Source organism: Eschrichtius robustus, chromosome 11 (genome assembly GCF_028021215.1).
Source record: "Eschrichtius robustus isolate mEscRob2 chromosome 11, mEscRob2.pri, whole genome shotgun sequence".
In the NCBI taxonomy this organism is placed as follows: Eukaryota; Metazoa; Chordata; class Mammalia; order Artiodactyla; family Eschrichtiidae; genus Eschrichtius; species Eschrichtius robustus.
This window is the reverse complement of record NC_090834.1, coordinates 64957995-64979591: the sequence shown is the minus strand read 5'-3', so window position 1 is coordinate 64979591 and position 21597 is coordinate 64957995. Positions and strand designations below refer to the sequence as shown.

Below are 21597 nucleotides of genomic sequence, written 5' to 3'. Positions count from 1 at the left end.
AAGAGAAACTAGAAAAGTTAGAAACAAATGAGGAATGCCTCAAAAGATTCCCATGATTAGCATCAGAACTATCAGTGCATTTCACGACACCTTATGCATTCTCTAGAGAATCAAGAAGTAAAGTCATCTAATGAGGATTAGAGCTCCAATTAAAGCTCTGTTTCTCCCTCCTCCTAGACTCTCATCATTTCCTTCCTCCTAGACTGATGCAGAACCCTCTCTGACCATGTCTTATTCATGCCTATAACCCCATTTTTGAGCAGACCACCTGGCACATAGTCTATGATATGTACATGGGTTTGAACTGGATGGAAGAATTTGAGAATATGATGTCTGATTGTAGTGAGCTAAAGAGAGACAGAAGTCAAAGGTGACTATTTGGAACCTGAGACACTGGAAAAATTAAAATAGGATGAGTGTGATGGGAAAACAAAAGGAGGGAGAGGTTTGGAAATCAGGTGATGAGTGCAATTGGGACATCCTGTTTTGATCCACCTTCATGGGGAGTTCTGGCTGGTGAAGACCACATCTCTGTCTTAGGCTGATCCCTAGATTGGCTCTCCAAATGCATGTCTTCATGCCCTCACCCAGGTATTCAACTTTCTTCTCCTCTCCCCTCAACTATCCACCAACAATCCCCAAACACGTGGCTGTCCCCTGCCCAGCCTAAAGGCTTTCTACAACTCATTAGAGACACAATGAAAACATGTTGTGAGCAGTGTTCTACATGGGGACATTAGGTTGGGTTGCTAATCATATTGTTCGAGTTCTCTTTGTATTTACTTACTTTTTCTTGGTTTGTTTTATCAGGTACCAAAAAACATACTAAATACTAAACCTTTCCTAAAGTAGTTGTGGATTATCAATTTCACCAAGTAATTCTGTAAACTTTGCTTTATTTTTATTGAACTTATTTTTTAGAGCACTTTTAGGTTTACACATAAATAAGCAGAAGTTACAGAGATTTCCCATATACCTCTTGCCCCCGCACGTGTCATCTCCTGCATTATCAACATCCCCCAACAAAGTGGCACATCTGTTACAGTGATGAGCCCACATTGAAAAATCAATTATCACCCAGAGTACGTAGTTTACATAGGTCTTGCACATTCTATGGGTTTTGAAAAATGTCTAATGAAGTGTAACAAACCCTTAAATATACAGAATAGGTTCACTGCCCTAAAAATCCTCTGTGCTCCTCCTACTCATTCTTTCCTTGTAACCACTCATCTTTCTGCTGACACCATAGTTTTGTCTTTTCCATAATGTCATACAGTTGGAATCATAAAGTATGTAGGCATTTTAGTCTCACTTTTTACGCTTAGAAATATACTTTTAAGTTTACTCCATGTCTTCTCATTTCTTTTCATTTAATTTCACTTCATTCTTTTCATTTTTTTTAGAACTGAATAATATTCCATTGTCTAGATGTACCACGGTTTATTTATCCATTGACCTATTGAAGGATATCTTGGTTACTTCCAAGTTTTTGAAATTATAAATAAAGCTGCTATAGACATCTGTGTGCCAGCTTTTGTGAGGTATAATTTAGGTAAATACCAAGGAGCATGATTGCTAATCATATGCAAAAAGAATATTTGGTTTTGTAAGAATGAACCAAACTGACTTTCAAAGTAGCTATTCCGTTTGCACTCCCAGAAGCAATGAATATGAGCTTCTTTCATGCCAGACCCTTGTCAGCAATTGGTGTTGCCAGTGATCTGGATTTTGGCCATTCTAATAGGTACATAGGCATATCTCATTTTATTGCACTTCACGGGTATTGTGTTTTATTACAAATTGAAGGTTTGTGGCAACGCTGCATCAAGCAAGTCTATTGGCACCATTTTTTTCTCTCCACAACCCCTGGCATCCACGGATCTTTTTACGGTATCCAAAGTTTTGGCTTCCACTATTTCATATAGTTGGAATCATAAATTATGTAGCTTTATCCGACTGATTTCTTTCACATAGCAATGTGGTTTAAGGTTCTTCCATGTCTTTTCATGGCTTTATAGCTCAATTCTTTTTTTGCTAAATAATAATCCATTGTATGGATGTACCACAGTTTGTTAATCTATTAACCTACTGAAGGACCTCTTGTTCGCATCCAAGTTTGCAAATATGAATAAAGCTTCTATAGACATCATGGGAAGGTTTTGTGTAGACTTAAGTTTTCAACTCATTTGAGTAAATACCAAGTAGCTTCGTTGCTGAATCATATAATAACAGTACAGGGTTTTGTTTTTTTTTTGTAAGAAACTGCCAACCAGTCTTCCAAAGTAACTGTAACATTTTGCATTCCTACCAGCAATGTATGAGAGTTCTTAGCCATCCTAATTGGTGTGTAGTGGCATCTTGCTGTTTTAATTTGCAGTTCTCTAATGACAAAGATGGTGAGCATTTTTTCATGTTTATTTGCCATTTGCATATGTTTTTGGTAAAATATCTGTTCAAAAATGTTGCACCGGCTTCCCCGGTGGCGCAGTGGTTGAGAATCTGCCTGCTAATGCAGGGGACACGAGTTCGAGCCCTGGTCTGGGAAGATCCCACATGCCACGGAACAACTAGGCCCGTGAGCCACAACTACTGAGCCTACGCATCTCGAGCCTGTGCTCCGCAACAAGAGAGGCCACGATAGTGAGAGGCCTGCGCACTGCGATGAAGAGTGGCCCCCGCTTGCCGCAACTAGAGAAAGCCCTCACACAGAAAGGAAGACCCAACACAGCCAAAAATAAATTAATTAATTAATTTTAAAAAATGTTGCACCATTTTTAATTGGGTTGCTTGTTTTCTTACTGTTGAGTTTTAAGGATTCTTTGTACATTTGGGATACCAGCCTTTTATTAGATATATATTTTGCAAAGACTTGCTCCCAGGCTTTGGCTTATCTTTCCTTTTTTTTAAAACAGTATCTTTCATACAACAGAAGTTTTAAAATTAATGAAGTCCACTTATTAACTTATTCTTTCATGGATCATGCTTTTGATTTTGTATCTAAAGTGTCATCGTCAATCCCAAGGTCACCTACATTTTCTCCTATGTTTTCTAGGAGTTTCATAGTTTTGCATTTTATATTTAGGTAATACGATCCATTTTGAGTTAATTTTGTGAGGAGTGCAAGGTCTGTACCTAGATTCATTTTTTTGCATGTAGATGTCCAGTTATTCCAGCACCCTTTGTTAAGACTATCCTTTCTTCCATTGGATTACCTTGACTCCTTTCTCAAGATCAGTTGACTATATTTGTGTGGGTCTATTCCTGGCTCTTCTAGCCCATTCATCAATTCTATTTGTCTCTTCTTTTGCCAGTACCATACTGTCTTTTATTTTTTTTTAATCTTTATTGGAGTATAATAGCTTTACAATGGTGTGTTAGCTTCTGCTTTATAACGAAGTGAATCAGCTATACATATACATATATCCCCATATCTCCTCCCTCTTGCGTCTCCCTCCCACCCTCCCTATCCCACCCCTCTAGGTGGTCACAAAGCACCTTCATAGCTTCACAGTAAGTCTTGAAATCTGGGAGTGTCAGTATTCTGACTTTGTTCTTCCCCCAATATTTTGTTGGCTATTCTGGGTCTTTTGCTTTCCTTGTAAACTTCGGAATCAAGTTGTTGATATCCACACAATAACTTGCTGGGTTTTGGCTGGGATTGCATTGTCTCTATAGATTAAGTTGGGAAGAACTGGTCTTAATATTAAACACAAAATATCTCTCCATTTATGCAGATATTCTTTGATTTCTTTCATCAGGGTTTTGTGGTTTTCCTTATATAGATCTTGAACATATTTTATTAGGTTTATATCTAAGTATTTCTTTTTTGAGGGTGCTAATTTAAATGGTATTGTGTATTTAATCTCAAATTCCAATTGTTTATTGCTAGCATATTAAAAAAACAGTAATTTTTGTAAGTTAACCCTTGTATCCTGCAACCTTGCTATATTCACTTACCAGTTCCAGGAGATTCTTCTGTTGTTGATTCTTTGGCATTTTTTACATAGATGATCATGTATGTCATCTACAAACAAAGACAGTGTTATTTATTTTTTCCCAATCTGTATATTTTTATTTCCTTTTCTTATCTTATTAGCTAACTCTTCCAACAGGATGTGTGATAGGAGGGATGAAACGGGATTCCTTTACCAATTCCATTTTAAGAGGAAAGCTTCTAGGTTCTTACCATTCAGTGTGATGTTAACAGTAGGGTTTTTGTTAGTGTCTTTTATCAAGTTCAAGAAGTTCCCCTCTATTCCTAGTTTGCTGAAAGTTTTTATAATGAATGGGTGTTGGATTTTGTCAAATAGTTTTTCTCCATATATTGGTATGATCATGTGATATTTCTTCTTAGTCTGTTGTGGTGTTTTACATTAATTGATTCTGAATGTTGAATCAGTTTTGCATACCTGGGATAAAACCCACTTGGTTGTGGTGGATTATTCTTTTACATATTATTAGATTTGTTACTTTTTTTTTTCATGAGAGATATAGGTTTATAGTTCTCTTTCTTGTAATGTCCTTGACTGATTTTGGTATTAGGGTGATGTTGACCTCATGAATTAAATTAGGAAGTATTCCCTCTGCTTCTGTCCTCTGAAAGAGATTGTAGATATTTGGTACAATTTCTTCCTTAAATGTCTGGTAGAATTCACCAGTGAATCCCACTGGGACTGACGCTTTCTGTTTTGGATGGGTTGTTAATTATTGATTCAATTTTTTTTAATACACACGGGCCTATTCAGATTATCTATTTCCTTTCATGTAAGCTATAATAGCTTGTTGTCTTCCAAGGAACTAGTGTATTTCATCTAGGTTATCAAATTTGAGAGCAAACAGTTGTTCATAGTACTCTTTTCTTCATCCTCTTAATGTCTATAGGATTCATATTCATAACCCCTATTTTATTTCTGGTATTAGTAATTTGTGCCTTCCCTCCTTCTTTTCATAGTCTGAATTATCACTTTTGTTGGTATTTTCACAGAATCAAATTATGGTTTTATTGATTTTCTCTATTGATTTCCTGTTTTCAATTTTATTGGTTTCTGCTTTAGTTTTCATTATTTCTTTTCTTTTGCTTATTTGAATTTAATTTTCTCTTCATTTCCTAAGGTGGAAACTTAGATTATTGATTTCAGATAATTTTTTCTTATATATGCATTCAATGTAAATTTCCCTCTAAGCACTGTTTTCACTGTAGCCCACAAATTTTGATAAGCTGTATGATCAAGTGTTTTTGTTATTTCATTTTTTCTCTGTTAGTTTGACAGTTACTCTTCTGTTTGACATTATATTAGAAATTGCAACATATATTCTACTTAACAAATGGCACCAAAATCAATAGAATCTTTGACCCTCCTCTCAAATACCGCAAGGACCTGTTGGTGATATTTTCCTTCTCCTGAAAAACATGCCTTAGTAGTTCATTCAACGTGCATTTCCAAGTAGCAAACTCTGTCAATGTGTTCTTTTCAATCATGTTTTTCTTCCACTGTAACTCTTTAAGGATATCTAACTCTGTACAGAATCCTAGTTTGTCAGCTATTTTCTTTCAATAAATTTAAAATTCCATTCCACTGGCTTCTGGCTTCCATCAATGCTGCTGAGAAGTCAGCCCTCTCTCTAATTATTAGTTGTTTGGAGATAAAATCTGTTTTTCTCTAAATGCTTTGTTTTTGCTGTTTTATTTTCTGCAGTTCCACTATGATATGTCTGATTGTGAATTTATTTGCCCTCCTTGGTGTATGCCAAGGTCTTAAGTGTTGGCTTTAATTTGTAATGGAAATATTTCAGTTGCTTAAAATTTATTTACCTCTTCCATCAGATATTACTTCACTATCCAGTAAATTCCTTGAGGCTCCAAAGAATTTGTCTTAAAAATTTATCTAGATATTTTAGATATCTTCAGTTGAAAACGTTGTTCTGAGTTTCTGAGTCTGCCATAAATCTAGATTCAAATTTTAGTGACATTGGGGAAGATGGAAAGCACAAAATAAGAATGAGTGTAAGATGAGATGAAAATTATAGAAATCCAATAAAGACAAGGTGAAGGCAAAATCTTTTGGAGAGCTGGTAGGGGATTAAAAAGAATTGAGATTGAAGAGAGATTTAAATGGATAAATTGAAAGGACATGGTGAACTGCATTCATGTCAGCAGGAAGAAGGATGAGTAGGACACCCATTGACCTGGAAGTACGATAGTGACGTTCAGTAGGACAGGAATTCCAAAAAGAGGGGAAACCTGAATAATGTGTGAAGTTGTGACATGTAAAATCTCATCTCATCTTCTGCCCAAAGATATGTCCAAAGGCATTGGGGGGAAAAACATAACATTGAGGAAACACTGAATACTAGAACATTTGGTCCTACATACACGCATTAAGATGGCATCAGTAGAAAAGAGATCTTCATAATCCATATACAGTTCATAATATAAAACAGTTATTCATAATACAAAGATATTATTAACTAGTGTCAGATGAAGAGTAAGAAGTGAGTGACAAGTATAAACCAGGTAAGAAGTGCATTTTATTTATTTACTGAGATATAATTAACATATAACATTGCATAAGTCTAAGGTATACACCATGCTGAATTGATACATTTATATATTGCAATATTACCAACATAGAGTTAGCTAACACCTTTATCGCATCACATGATCATTTCTTTATTGTGGTGGGAACAATTAAGATATAGTCTCTTGGTAACTTTGAAGTTTATAACACAGTATGTTGCTTATAATCACTATCTGAACATTAGATGTCTAGGACTTATTTATCTACTGGTTGCACATTTGTACCCTTAAACAACATCTCCCTAATTCCTACACCTTCCAACCCCTTGTAACCAGCATCCTACTCTCTGTTTTTACTAGTTTGGCTTTTTAGATTCTACATATAAGTGATATTATACAGGATTTGTCTTTCTCTGTCTGACTTATCTCACTCAGCATAATACGCTCAAGGTCCATCTGTGTTGTCACACACACATGGCAAGATTTTCTTCTTTCTCATGACTGAATAATATAAATATTCCATTGTTTGTGTGTGTAGTAAATCTTTATCTGTTAAGCCATGCACTGACACTTAGGCTGTTTCCATATCTTGGCTATTGCGAATAATGCTGCAATAAACATGGAAGTGCATATATCTCTTCAATTCCCTGTCTTCACTTCCTTTGGATATATATCCAGAAGTGGATGCTGGACAATATTGTGGTCCTGTTTTTAATTTTTGAGGAACCTCCACAATCTTTTCTATAGTGGCTGAACCAACTTATATTCTCAGTAATAGTATACAAGTGTTCCCTCTTCTCCACACCCTCTCCAGCATTTATTATTTGTAGATTATTTGATGATGGCCATTATGACTGGTGTGAGGTGATACCTCATTGTGGTTTTGATTTGCATTTCTCTAACAATTAGCAATGTTGAGCATCTTTTCACATGCTTGTTGGCCATCTCTTCAGGGAAATGTCTTTTTAGGTCTTCTGCCCATTTTTTGCTAATCTCATTCTTTTAACGTAGCTGTCCAGTTTTCCCAGCACCACTTATTGAAGAAACTGTCTTTTCTCCATTGTGTTCTTACTCTTTTGTTGTAGATTAACTGACCATAAGTGTGTAGATATACTTCTGGGCTCTCTATTCTGTTCCATTGATCTATGTGTCTGTTTTTAGGCCAGTACCATGCTGTTTTGCTTACTGTAGCTTTGTAGTATAGTCTGAATCAGGGAATGTGATACCTCCAGCTTTCTTTTTTTCTCAAGACTGCTTTGGCAATTTGGTCTTCTGTGGTTCCAAATAAATTTTAGGATTATTTGTCCTACTTTTGTGAAAAGTGTCATGGGTATTTTGATAGTGATTGCATTAAATCTATAGATTGCTTTGTGTAGTATGCACATTTTAACAACATTAATTCTTCTAATCTAGGAACAGAGGATATCTCTCCATTTCTTTGTATCATTTCCAAATTCCTTCATCGGTATTTATAGTTTTCAGAGTATAGGTCTTTCACCTTCTTGATTAAGTTTATTCCCAGATATTTTATTCTATCTAATGTGATCATAAATGGGACTGCTTCCTCAATTTCTTTTTCTGATAGTTCATTATTAGTGTTTAGAAAAGCATCAGATTTCTGCAAATTAATCACAGAGTTCTGTATATTAACATGCCAAAGGCTAACTGAGTGTCTTTTCGTCCCACAGCCATGGACACAGAAGAGTCTACCCCTAATGAGCTCCTGCTCAGAGGCAAAAATGGGCAAGATCTCCAAGAGATGTTGAGAGAAGCAGGATTGGCAGTTGAGTACTGGTTGCCCAAGCTGCAGGAACACCTGGGTGTGACCTGTGCCCAAGCCTTACAACACCTAGAAGAAAAAGAACTCCAGAAGCTGCAATCCCAGGCACAACATCCCTGGGAGAAAAGGGCCCTGGAGAAGCTGCTTAACCTGTCATACTCAAATACTCTTTCAGAGTTACAGGAGTCTCAGGTGGAAACAATAAAGAAAAGGCAGAAGCAGGCAGAACAGGCACTGCAGGAGCTAAGAGAGATGCTGGCAGAAGGGAGGCAGCGACAGGAAGAGGCAGTGAGGAAAAAGGAAGCAGAGCTGATGCAGGCAATGGAGATCCCCAAAGAGTTCTGGCCACGTCCCGAAAAGTCCCTAAGAGACATCATGGAAAACATGCTGGGACAACTCAAACTTATGGAGGGGACACTGTCTCACAGGAAGAACCTTCCAGATAGAGAGCTGGTGCGACATGCATCTGGAGGACTAGCCCTTCAGGGAATTTACAAAACCAGTAACCAAAGGGGCCTGATAGAGAAGAAAGAGGAGCTACTCAGTGTCCCCAAGGAGTTCTCACTCTGTGGCCCTGAGCAGAGTACACGGATGGAAACAAAGGAATTTACATCTTCTCAAAAAGAATCCATGTTCACCCAGGCTGTAGAGAAGCTGGGCTTCAGTGTAACTGCCTCAGCAAAGGGTGGAGGTTGGGGATTTAGCCTGGAAGCTGCTATGAATCAGAGCAAACATTCAGAATCCAAGGAAACCCAACAGTCACATTCTAAGCACTCTTACTTCTGCTCAACCAAGTTCAACTACATCCCACTGGCCTCCTGCCAATTTCCCACTGACCAGCTCCAGTTCTCCAAGGCAGCTCTACAGGAACTGAAATGCATTGAAGACCTTTCAGGTCAGCCAGAAGACCCAGACAAACTTCCCTTGCTGAGGCGCAGGACTGAAGCCTTCTTCCACAGGTTTGGCTCTCATGCTAACCAGGGCCCTCTGCACCTGGGAGGAATCTACTGGTGGAAAGCCATTTCAGAGGGCTTCCAAAGTGAGCAGCTGGCAGAAGTGAAACAGCAAGCTGCAGAGGCCCTGGATATTTACATAAGGGGCAGCTACAGTGGCTTTGGAGTGAATGTTGCTGCAGGTGTGGATGTGTCAGACTCTCATTCAAAAACAGCCTCTCAGGGAACAACCTTCCAAAATCTCCAAACCAAAGTCCAATTATCTGTGGCCCAGACAGGTGGCCCACCAGAAGCAAATGGCCTTTCACAGTGGAAAGCTGGCCTAATTGCCAATAATCAAACCTGGTGTGTCATTGACCGGGGAATTCAGCTGGTGCCCGTTTGGGACATCATCCTCACCAGCCACCGAAGCGATTTTAAGGATCCTTATCAGGTAGCTAACTGCCTGAAAGACAGCTACACTGCTCTGACTGGTCTTACTGCCCAGATCCAGGAGGGAGAAGAATTACTGAGTGTTCAGAAGGAGGCTAGGCTTTTCCTAGAGGATGTGAAATCCTGGGAGGTATCTGATCCTGAAGAGCAGCTTAAAAAGCTGATAAATTTCATGCAAAGATTAAGTGAAAAAATAAAAAGTTATAACGCTTGGACTAATATATGCCTCACAGATAGGAGTCTGCAGAATTTTCTGGTAGACACTGTCAACTTCTGCAAACAGTATTCCATTTATGAAACTAAATTTATTAAATCTCAGTTGTGCAGCCTTTTGGATCCTCACATCTACAAAGTGACAAACTTTCCTCAGGCTCATTCCATCATGCAGTGGATATTTCAGTCAGAACCAGAGGAAGAGAATGTCAATATCACCCAATTTTCTGAATTAATTAAAATCTTTAAAAAAACCCAGAATGACCTTATGGAAGTAAAGGCCAAGTCTGAATCCACAGAATCAGTGGAGGAAGCTCAAAGCAAGGCGACTTACGAGGTCAGCTTGTCTCTTGGCTGCTTCTTGAGATACCTCCAAGAAACGGGGCAGCCAGACACACACATCTTGCTACTTTTGATTGCAGCTGGTGCAGGATATCATGTGGTAAACAATACATTTCAGTATCTCCTTGGGTGTGATGAGTTAGACTTCCTACTGGATAAAATGCAAACTGCCCTAGATAAATACCAAGAGCTCAAAAATATTTGCAACTACAAGGCTCAGGCATTCCTGGTGCTCACAGGTCTGACAGCTACACTTGGCATCAAAGTTGCTTCTCCAGAGGAGAAAACAGAACGCTTGGCATTAGTAAGACGTCACATGGGACAATCTTTGTCTAAAGAAGTTGTACATGTCCTCACCAAACTTGGGGCAGATCATGATTGGGAAAACCTAGAAAAAGACTTGAGATTGCTCATTGATGGGGATTATGAGGCCACCGTCTCTTCGTTGCAAATGGAGGATGTGAAAAAACAATTGCAAAGTCTTTTCCATGGAAAGAAAGAGCCCCATGAACCACATGATAATGAAAGTAAAAAACGGGAGGTCATAGAAAATAGAGCCTTCCTAGAAATACTCCAGCGTCTAGGCCTAGAACATTACTACCCAAAAACGATGAGCAGAGCTAACTTCCATGTGATCTCCAAGAATCCTGTGTACAACACCCAGCCCTGCTCTGAAAGAGAGCTTCCCTACTATTTCCTACAGAAGCTACTGATGCTGGATTATGGGCTGAGATACCTGATCATCAAGGATGATGAATACACAGAGAAGCAAGTCTATCCAAGCACCTCAAATCAAGAAAAGGAGGCTTTTGATCCATATGAAGATCTATTTGAAGACAGTAATAGCACCACTAATCCTTCAGCAGCCACTAATGCCAGGCCCTACATTCACCCTATGGATATACAGATGGCAATTCTTCACTGTGCAGATGATTTTGCCAGACAATACATTTTGGCCAAACTTTCCATTTGTCAGTTTGCCCTCCCCCTTCTCATACCTAATCCTTGCAATGCTCAAATTGAATTCTGTCTCTGGTCTCTCAGTCAAATTAGGAGGAGCTGGCAGCAAGCAGGGAAATCAATAAAAGAGGAGAAGGACAATTACAAAAATCAGCAGATGTGTCGTGTCTCTACCCCCATTGTGTCTTTCATTAGAGTTGGAAACGGCTTCTCTGCCTCCAAATCTCAGATCATGAACTGTCTTCTCAGTAAAAGGAAACATGATGTCTTTTTTCACCGACATTGCAAAGGGAGCAGCACAGACTGTCTCTTGATGGGAGGTGTGGTGGAAGTTGCCTGGTTCTGTCCTGGGGGTGAAGATCAGGACAGGTTTGACAACTGCCTGACCTTCATCAATCTTCATGGAGATGCAAAGGAACATGAGAAGCAACTTGCCTTTTTGCAGGAGGTCTCTTCTCTCATTGTGGTCCTCATGTCAACTTCTGATGACAATAAAGAAACCCGAAAAATTGTCCGTGACCTGTGTCAGAAATCAAAAACTTTAATCTGTTTGCTTGATGATAAAGAAAAAACCATGGCAAATAACTCTGGCCCAAGAGTGAGAATTGGGATCAGAAACAGAAATGAGGCAGAATTAATAGAGGAGCTCATAACTACAATCAGACGTTTGTTAGAGCTTTCTGACACTGCACTCAGCTTGGAGAACTGTGCCCAAATTGCTCGCAAGCAAGGATTGCTTATTGATGAAGACCAGAGAGAATGCAAGGAAGCCAAAGAAAAGGCAGAGATTCTAATGGCCCTACTGGGAGAGATGGAAATACCTCAGATGAAGGAAAATTTACTACCCCTTCAGGGAAAACTGTGGCAACTTTGGTGTAAAAAGGACAAAGAACTCTATCATCTGAGAGAAAAAGGGAATCGAAGCATTGAACAACACAAGAGTGAGATTGAGACAGATAAACAAATGATACGATGTCAACAGTTGAGAAAAGCCTTTCCTCTCAACGATTTAATGCATTCTGTCCTTGAAATTCTCCAAAATCATTCAGAAACTGACACCAAACTCTACTTCTTGCAATGGCTGAGTGTGTTTTTAGACAATTTGACTGCAGGACACTTGGAAAAACTAAATGAGAAGAAAAAGGCATTGTGGTCACTGGTCCAAAAAGAAAAGCAAGAGGCACCAAAGAGCAACTCTCTGAAAGGCTTGCAAAATGAGATAGAAGTTATCTCCAGAGAGATTAGTGACTGCACCTTGGGAATTGAGCAACTTCTCAGAGAAGTTGGCCAGATCTATGAAGCTCTGGAAGAAGCTTCATCCATGAAAGATACCCTATTTCTCTCCCTTCCCCACATTGCTGCAGATCTGATGCTATCTGGTTTTCCCATTGAGCTGATGGATGGGGATGCTTCTTATGTGCCCCTGAGGTGGGTGGCAGCTGTTTTTGACAAGGTCTCTGAGAAACTTGGAAACAAACGGCTCTTTGTTCTCTCTGTCCTTGGCCTGCAGAGCTCAGGGAAATCCACCCTGCTGAATGCACTTTTTGGGCTGCAGTTCACTGTCAGTGCTGGGAGGTGTACCCGGGGGGCCTACATGCAGCTTCTGAAGGTGGAGGAGACATTCGCAAAGGAACTTGGCTTTGACTTTGTGCTTGTTGTGGACACAGAAGGACTTCGGGCCCCAGAACTCAGCAACAAGTCCCAGAATCGTGACAATGAGTTGGCAACCTTTGTCATCGGACTTGGAAACTTGACTCTGATCAATATTTTCGGGGAAAATCCATCAGAAATGCAAGATATTCTACAAATAGTTGTCCAAGCTTTTCTGAGGATGAAACAAGTAAAAATCTCTCCTAGTTGCCTCTTTGTGCATCAGAATGTGGGAGAAGTTACAGCTAAAGACCAAACTATGGAAGGACGAAGGCGGCTAGAGCAGAGACTGGACGAAATGGCAGCAACAGCAGCTGAAGAAGAGCAGTGCTCAGATGTAACCCACTTTCGTGATGTCATTAAGTTTGATGTTAATACCCACGTCTACTACTTTGCTCACCTCTGGGATGGCAATCCCCCAATGGCCCCTCCCAATCCTCGTTATAGCCACAATGTCCAAGAACTGAAAAGCAGAATTCTTGTGACTGCCCAACAGGAATCTAGGGGAAGCATCATGAAGATATCAGACGTAAAATTCCGAGTTCAAGATTTGTGGAGGGCCCTATTGAATGAAAACTTTATTTTCAGTTTCAGGAATACCCGAGAGGTCATGGCCATGAGCAAACTGGAAACCATGTATAACTACTGGACATGGGAGTTGAGGAGTCATGTGCTGAGCATACAGGACCAGCTGATCAACCAGATTCAGAATGAAAAAGTACAGACACTCGAAACACACACAATTGAGGCTCCAGTTACAGAGAAATATGAAGCCATCATGCAAGAACTTGAAAAATATTTTAATGAAGACCCAGATAGTGAAGTGCTGGTACAGTGGAAAGGAAATTTTGAAAATAAGCTAATAATCCTTAAAGAGGCATTCATTTTAGACAGCCAAAGAAAAGCCAAAGAACTTCTTAGTTTTAAAAAGAATCAAGAAAAACTGCATAACAAAAAATCAGGTTATGAAAAGGAATTATTGGAAAAAAGCCGAGAGTTGGCTTTAACTGTAAAGGGCACCCAATTGAGTGAGGAAGAGCTACATGAGAAATTCAACCCACTTTGGAAAAAATGGGTCTATGATTTGTCCTCAACTCACCCTCCAATCACAGAGCCTAAAATTGAAGTGGATTCTGAAAACATCCTTTTGGATTATTTCAAAAAGGAGAAAGACATGGCAAGCATACTGAAGAAAAATTCTGGAGAAAAGTTTGAAATCAAATATGACAAACATATCAAAATGAACAAGAAATATTTGAACTTAGTTACAATGACATTAGAGGCCCAGGATAAGGAGTCCATAAATATGACTACTAACGGCATTGTTTCAAAAGTTAACGAAACTATTAACAACATTTGTAGGCAAAAGCATGATTACAATCCAAGTTATTTCTATGAAATCCTGAGAATAATAGATGAGGAGGTGAAATCTGCACCCACTAAGGAAAGATACACATTTACAAGAAAATATGAAATAGACTTATCCTTGTGTTTATTCCAAAGAGCATCAATGAAGTTTCATGATATGCACAAGGCATTCAAGAGAGCAAATGATCCTGTAAACTATCTGGAAAGCAAGAAAGATGATTTCTTCATGAGTTTTAAGATCTCTTGTCAGGGAGCAACCTCAATTAAAACATTTGTTGATTTTCTGTGGCACAAACTCACCACTGCTGTCTCCAACACCATAAAGAAAAACATGGCCCGCAAAATTGCCGGGGACATGCAAGCCACCTGCCCGGCATTCAATGGAAATAGGGCTAACCTGGAGAAACACATTCTCATCTCTCTGGCAGAAGAGGAAAATTTTGATAATTATTGGCAGTACCTTCATAATCCGGAATCATTTTTTAAGAATTACATTGAAAACCACATTAAAAGATATTGTTCTGACAAAGGAAGTGAAAAAATGAAGACATTTTTAAAAATAAGTTCAGATGAAATCAAGAATGCCATCCTCTCAGCTATTCAGGCATCCACAGCAGTAGCTAAAGATAAAAGCAGCACTGTGTCTGGGTGGTTGGATTTGTTCTGTGATCACCTGGGGAGTAACTTGATCTTTCCACGAAAAGACCTGATAAGCATTGAACACCAGGAGATAAAAGATATTGACTTTCTCAAAGAAGCCATGAGTAAAGCTTTGGATCCTGAAATGAAGAGAGTAGAAGAGAATGACTTGTATATGCTTATAGAAGAAATCGTTCCTGAAATCCAGAAAATAATCGCTGAACATCTCTCTGGCTGCTGGAAACAGTGTCCCTGCTGTAGAGCAATTTGTACAAACACAATCCCTACGCATGATGGAGACCACAGTGTTCCCTTCCATCGTCCACAGGCTGTCAGTGGAAGATGGTGGTACACAACAGACCATTTTGTCATTGATTGCTGTACCAGTCTGGTAGCAAGTGATTGCTTTTTGGTTTTGGGAGATGGCAGGAAAGTCCCATATAAGAACTATCGACAGGCAGGAGGGGAATATGCCAGGTGGAGTATCACCCCAGACACATCCACCCAGCCATACTGGAAATGGTTTGTCTGTCACTTCAGATTAAAGCTACAAGAAAAATATCTCAAAAGATTTATAGATAAAGGTAAAATTCCTGATGCATGGAACAAAATCAAGAAACAGGATGTGCTTAATGACTTGAAAAAAAATTAATACTCAATGACCACAAAACAGCCCCAGTATCTGAACAAAGGAGGCACATTACCTGAGGAAGCCTAAAATATCACCCACTCATAAGGAAAACCTCCCTTATATCAATTTTTTCAATTGAAACATCTAAAACTAAATCAGTTAACAGCAAGAGTTGAAGACTTGCTGAGAAAGAACCTTCATTTTTCTTTGCCTCAATTCCTTTTGCTTTAAAAACAGATTACTAAAATATATGAGTACATGATAAAATTTTTAAAAATCCATTTAAAATACCTACTTCATATTTTAAACTATCATTCTGAATGTTATTTTTTATTTTTAAATATATAATGTTATTTAAAGTCACAAGAAAGTCATTTTCATAGAGGGAAGTTAAAATCATTGCAGACTGCCACAAATTCTATAGAATAACTACATAGTTTAACCAATATACAGTTCTCGACTGGAATCTACAAATTCTTTTCATTTCTAAGTGTATTTTTTTTACCCTCAGAAATTTGTGAGGAAGAGTTATTAATGCTTGAATGCAAAAACATTCATGGAAAATTCATGATTCCCAATCCCAAATATAGTGCTTTTAAGGGATATCCTGTTATAGGAAATGAAAAAACAAAACAAACCAGAAACTTGACCAGGATAGAGCCTGCATCAATTCTGGAAACATTATTCAACAAATATGGAAAATAGAAGTTAAATAACTTTTTCTTATTTAACCATCATCCTCTTCTTCCCTGGTGCCTTGGCACTTGCCTGTGCATGTTTTTTAAAAAAGGAAAAGAAAAAATTCACAGGAGCTTAGGTATTCAAAGCCTAGAGCTATGTACAAGTCTGAGAAGGACTTGTTAATGGAACAAGATTCATGACCAGGTAAAAAGGGCCATTTTAATCAAGGCTGTGGACAAGGTCAAATTTGATTAAGCCATGATCATTTAATCATTAATGATTTAAAAAAACTATTCCTTCAAGACTAAAATATCAAAAAATATATAGTTTTGTGTGGTGATATTTCAATAAGAGATGCTTTTTATGTATTAAAAGGTAAGAAAATGATTATCTCCAAATCAGGCACCCTTGTGACTTTTCACAGTATTTGAGCCATAGGGTCATGATCAGAAGTAAAAATGAAGAACATGCTGAAGCCAACCAAGGATCTGAGAGGGGAAGGAAATCTCCATTCTGCAAACTTTTACCTTCTAAAGCAATGACTTTTGCTAGGTTCTCAAAGCTGATGATCTGAAGGAATCCTGATGCAAAGAAAAAAGATTATTCATGCCTGACATAAGGGCATCCATTGGCTTCCATTTCAGGGTTCACTGTCTACCCCTCCATAGCCAGTGAAAACAGACAGTACAAAGAGCAGTCAAAGGACTTGGATCTTCAGAGCTGGGAGACAGGAGTGTTCACTCTGCTATCTTTGTGCCCCAAGGCTTCAAGCATACTCTCAGTTTCAGGTCAAATGACCATGTTTCCAGAAGAAATCCTGGAACAGAAAAATCATATGGAAAACAGATGTTCTTGGACAGTAGGGTTTCCCTTTTGTTCTCTAAAAAAGTAGCCTCACTGAGAGTTGGAACTAATAGGATAAAGTTGAAATAGTGATAAAAACAGAACCCATGCATAATATAGCACCTGTCTCTGACATAGCTGCATCCTTGATAACTGTGCAATGTTAACATTCGCTGAATGCCTTTCATATTTGTTTAATGAATCCATTAAAACTTTTAACTAAAAAGTATTATATATCATATATTAACTTTGATTTTTCAAGCCGAATTGTTGTGCATGAAAAAATAAATTTTTGGATAAATTCCTCAGGCATTTAAGTAGAGTGATTATTAAATGAAATTCAGAGGCTGTGTCAAGAACCCAAAATGGCTAGACTTAAGTTGGGAATGAGAGAAGATGGCTATGTGTGAATGTGGTTTTCTGTGATAGCAGTGGAGAGTAAAGTGCCATCAACGTGGGGTGAGGATTAAAGGGTCAGTGGGTTGAGGTCACTGAGGGAGATCTTAGGAACAGTGGAGTAGGGTGAATGGAGTCAGTAGGGATGAGAATCATATGGTCATCAAAAATGGGAGATGATGGGCCCAGTGTAGGTCACAGATTAGAGATGGCCAGAGTTGTAAGGTCAATAGAGGTATGGTTCACATGGTCAGTGGAACAGGTCTCTCAGAGTCACTGAAAGTGGGGATCATGGAAACACAGAAATTGGGTGTCACCACATCAATAGACTTCAGGGATTTCCAGAGTAAGTTAAGCAAGAGAGGACAAGGCCTGCAGGGATGGGGCTAGGAGGGTGTTGGATTCTAAGACAAGATCAAATAACATGAATAAGAGGTGAGTTGCTTAAATGAAGCTGGAAATTTGCACTAAAAAGATTTTCACTTAGGTCTCTCTCCCTCTCTCTCTCTCTCTGAGAGAGGATATAAATACGGGAAGGTCAATTGAATAAGGTGTGTTATGGACGAAATATGTCTGTCATCCATAAATTCATATGTTGAAGCCCTAATTCCCAGTGTGATTTTAGAGGGGGCCTTGGGAGATAATTAGGGTGAAATGAGTTCATGAGGGAAGGGTCCTCATGATGAGATTAACATCCTTATAAGAAGAGACATCAGAGATATCTCTCTCCCTCCCCAGGAGCATGAATCAAGGAAAGATCATATGAGCACACTGCAATATGTGTAATAACGCAAGCCAGGAAGAGAGCTCTCATCAGGAACCAAATCAGCCAGCATCTTGATCTTAGATGCTCTAGAACTGGAAGAAATAAATTTCCATTGTCTAAGACACCTGGTCTGTAGTGTTTTGTTATGGCAGCCCAAGCTAAGTTCCTAGGAAGTTGCCAATAAGAAATTAGAAGCCTTTGGGTAGAGCATGTGCATGGACATACAGCAGTGGGCACAAAGTGTGAAGAACTTTATATCACACATGCCCACCAGAAAGCACCCACCACTGAAAGGACACTGAACAACCAGGTTGGAAAAATGACTTGACCAGTTCATATTATCTGTTCTTCCTCATCAACCCCCCAAGAACTGGCATAATAGGCACATAAATGAAATGGTAAGGACAGTAGATATATAGGCTATGCATGGATGCAATAACAGGAACCAAGGCTAATCTAGCTAACGTTGCCTCTCAATGTCCAACTTCCAACAACAGAGACCTATGCTGAACCACCAATATGTCATTATTCTCAAAAGTCCAAATAGACGCTTGTTGGCAAGTCAATTTCATTTTACTCCTTCCATCCTGCAAGGTCCAACACTTTGTCAACATGGGGATTGATACCTATTCTGGGTGTGCGTTTGCCTTTCCTGTTTGCAGAGCCTTGATTAGCACCACTATCTAGAGATATACAAAATGCCTGATCCACAGGTATGGTACCCGGACAGTTGAGGATAAGGGAAAGCTAGAATTCATAGTGAAGGAAGAAATTGCCTTTGGTTACACCCCCCAAGACCAAAGGAAGCAATCTAGGCTATAGTTCACTTCTAACCTTCCTCTTCTAAGTTTCTCCTCAGGAAGAGAGGCCCATGGACAACAAGGAGGAAGTGCCCTCCAAACATCTTTGGAAGGTAAATCTATATGGCATAAGAACTAGACTCTGCTGGTCATGAAGATGCACCACTTTCAATAAAAACTTCTGTGAGTAGAGGTAACTGAGAGCCTCCACTGCCCACCTGTTTGGATCTATCAGGGTGTTCACACCGAGGCCACACCTCCCCCAGGCTACCCTCAATGACTCAGCATGGAAAAGCCCAATCCTGCTCATCATGGAGTTCCTTTAACTAGCAATCATTGCTCAGGATTCCCTATAGGCCTGGCCAGGATTTGTTCTAAACTCACTGTGGTCTGAGACTCTTTTTACCAAACCCTTCTTTCCCTCTCTCCTTTCTCAGGTGTCAGACCAGCATTGTGCTCTGAAGGATTCCCTGGCTTTCATTGCTTTCTCCTCTTATACCTTTCACACAGGCATTTCATCCAATAAATCTCTTACGTGTCTAATCCCATCTTGGTATCTGCTTCTTGAAGGACCAAACTGATGTTAAAACCCCCTCACACTTTTATTTACTTAAATTATTTTGGAAATCTTTCGTTACCAACACATATGAGCTGCTTCATTCTGTTCACTGATTTCACTGATGCACAATATTTTATTTAACCAGATGCTGATGGTCATTTAGGTTTATATCCTAATTTGACTATTACAAAAATAAAAATGCTGCAATGATGAATATATCTGAAGAATAGTTTTCATTTAAGTTGTAGAAATTGTTGAATCATATAATAAGTAATTTTGGGGATTTCCCTGGTGGCGCAGTGGTTAAGAACCCACCTTCCAATGCAGGGGACATGGGTTCAAGCCCTGGTCAGGGAAGATTCCACATGCCGCAGACCAACTAAGCCCATGTGCCACAACTACTGAGCCCACGTGCCACAACTACTGAAGCCTGCACAGCACCTAGAGCCCGTGCTCCGCAACAGGAGAAGCCACTGCAAAGATAGACCTGCGCACCACAACGAAGAGTAGACCCCACTTGCCGCAACTAGAGAAAGCCCGTGCACAGCAACAAAGACCCAAAGCAGCCAAAAATAAATAAATTAAACAAAAAAGTAATTTTTAATTTTCGTAGATACTGCAGTATCTAACACATCCTTTGTCTTTGTTTTCACACGCTCACCAACCCCTTTGAATCATCAAGTTTTTTAAAAATAGTATCTCACATTTTAAAATTTCCTGTTATTTCGTTGTTAGTAACATTAGGATCCTTTCACTTATTTACAAGCTATTGATACTTTGTCATTCTTTCTGCTTACTGTTGTTGTCATTTGCTTCTTTCTCTCTTGAATTGTTCATTTTTTTGATTATTTATTTGTAAGACCTTTCATATGTTAAGTAAATTATTACTCTTTCTCACATAGGGGTTGCAAATATTTATTTTACAGTTGACACCTTTCTTTTGACTTTGTATAATGCATTTCTTAACTTACAGAAATGAGTTTTATGTAGTCACAGGTACATATCTTTTCCTTTCTGGTATATGGTTGTTTCTTGCTTGGAATGGCATTCTCCATATCAATAATAATAACAACACCAACAAGAATAATAAAACATTTCATTTTCTTCTAGTATATTTATCAATTTTTGGACTTTTTTGAAATTGTACTTTTTTTAAAATTTTTTAATTTTTTGGCTGTGTTGGGTCTTCATTGCTGCGTGCGGGCTTTCTCTAGTTGCGGTGAGCGGGGGCTACTCTTCGTTGTGGTGCACGGGCTTCTCCTTGCGGTGGCTTCTCTTGTTGCAGAGCACTGGCTCTAGGCACGCAGGCTTCAGTAGTTGTAGCTCACAGGCTCTAGAGCACAGGCTCAGTAGTTGTGGCACACAGGCTTAGCTGCTCCACGGCATGTGGGATCTTCCCAGACCAGGGCTTGAACCCGTGTCCCCTGCACTGGCAGGAGGACCCGTTTCTACTGTGCCACCAGGGAAGTCCTGAAATTGTACTTTACTGTAAGTTATTTTGGTAAAATAAATAAGGTAGACGGTCAATATTATTTTCTTATGGCCATGTAGTTTTTGAATAATCCAATTTTTGTCAGTAGTTTTAAATAAAATTTTAATCATAAACAGAGTCAATATGACTCCTTTTATGGACTTTCAAGGATTAGTACCAAACCCTTTTTAAATATGACGTTTCCTTTATTTGTGAATATCTTGCAAGAATAGTATAAGCTTATATCTTCTACTAATTTCTTTGACTTCTCATTCATGTATTTCTCTGAATATATCAACTTGACTAATTCCAAACATAAATGTTACATATTTATTGAGATTGACTTAAATGTATACTTAAATTTAAGAACAATATATTCCTTTACAGAAAAAAAGCTTCCTCAGAAAAATGTATCTCATTTATTCAGTATTTTATGCACCAGCCAAAGGCTTTAGATATTTCTCTAGAACAGTAGTATGTACATTTCTCATTAAATCTAGTCCAATTTGTTATCTCTTTTCAGTTACCACTGCATACGAAATCAACTTTTCTATTATATTTACTGACCACATATTTTTTACATATAAAAAATCATT

General features: G+C 38.8%; 1 protein-coding gene across 1 annotated transcript in view; it reads left to right on the top strand.

The window, feature by feature from the left end:
• LOC137771983 (interferon-induced very large GTPase 1-like) overlaps positions 1-15736 on the top strand; it is a 29788-nt gene extending 14052 nt beyond the window's left edge. Inside the window, exon 3 of the mRNA XM_068555811.1 lies at positions 8206-15736. Coding sequence (XP_068411912.1) covers positions 8208-15506 — 7299 coding nt within the window. The 5' untranslated portion in view covers positions 8206-8207 and the 3' untranslated portion in view covers positions 15507-15736. The remainder of the gene's footprint in view (positions 1-8205) is intronic.
• The last annotated feature ends 5861 nt before the right edge of the window (positions 15737-21597 follow it).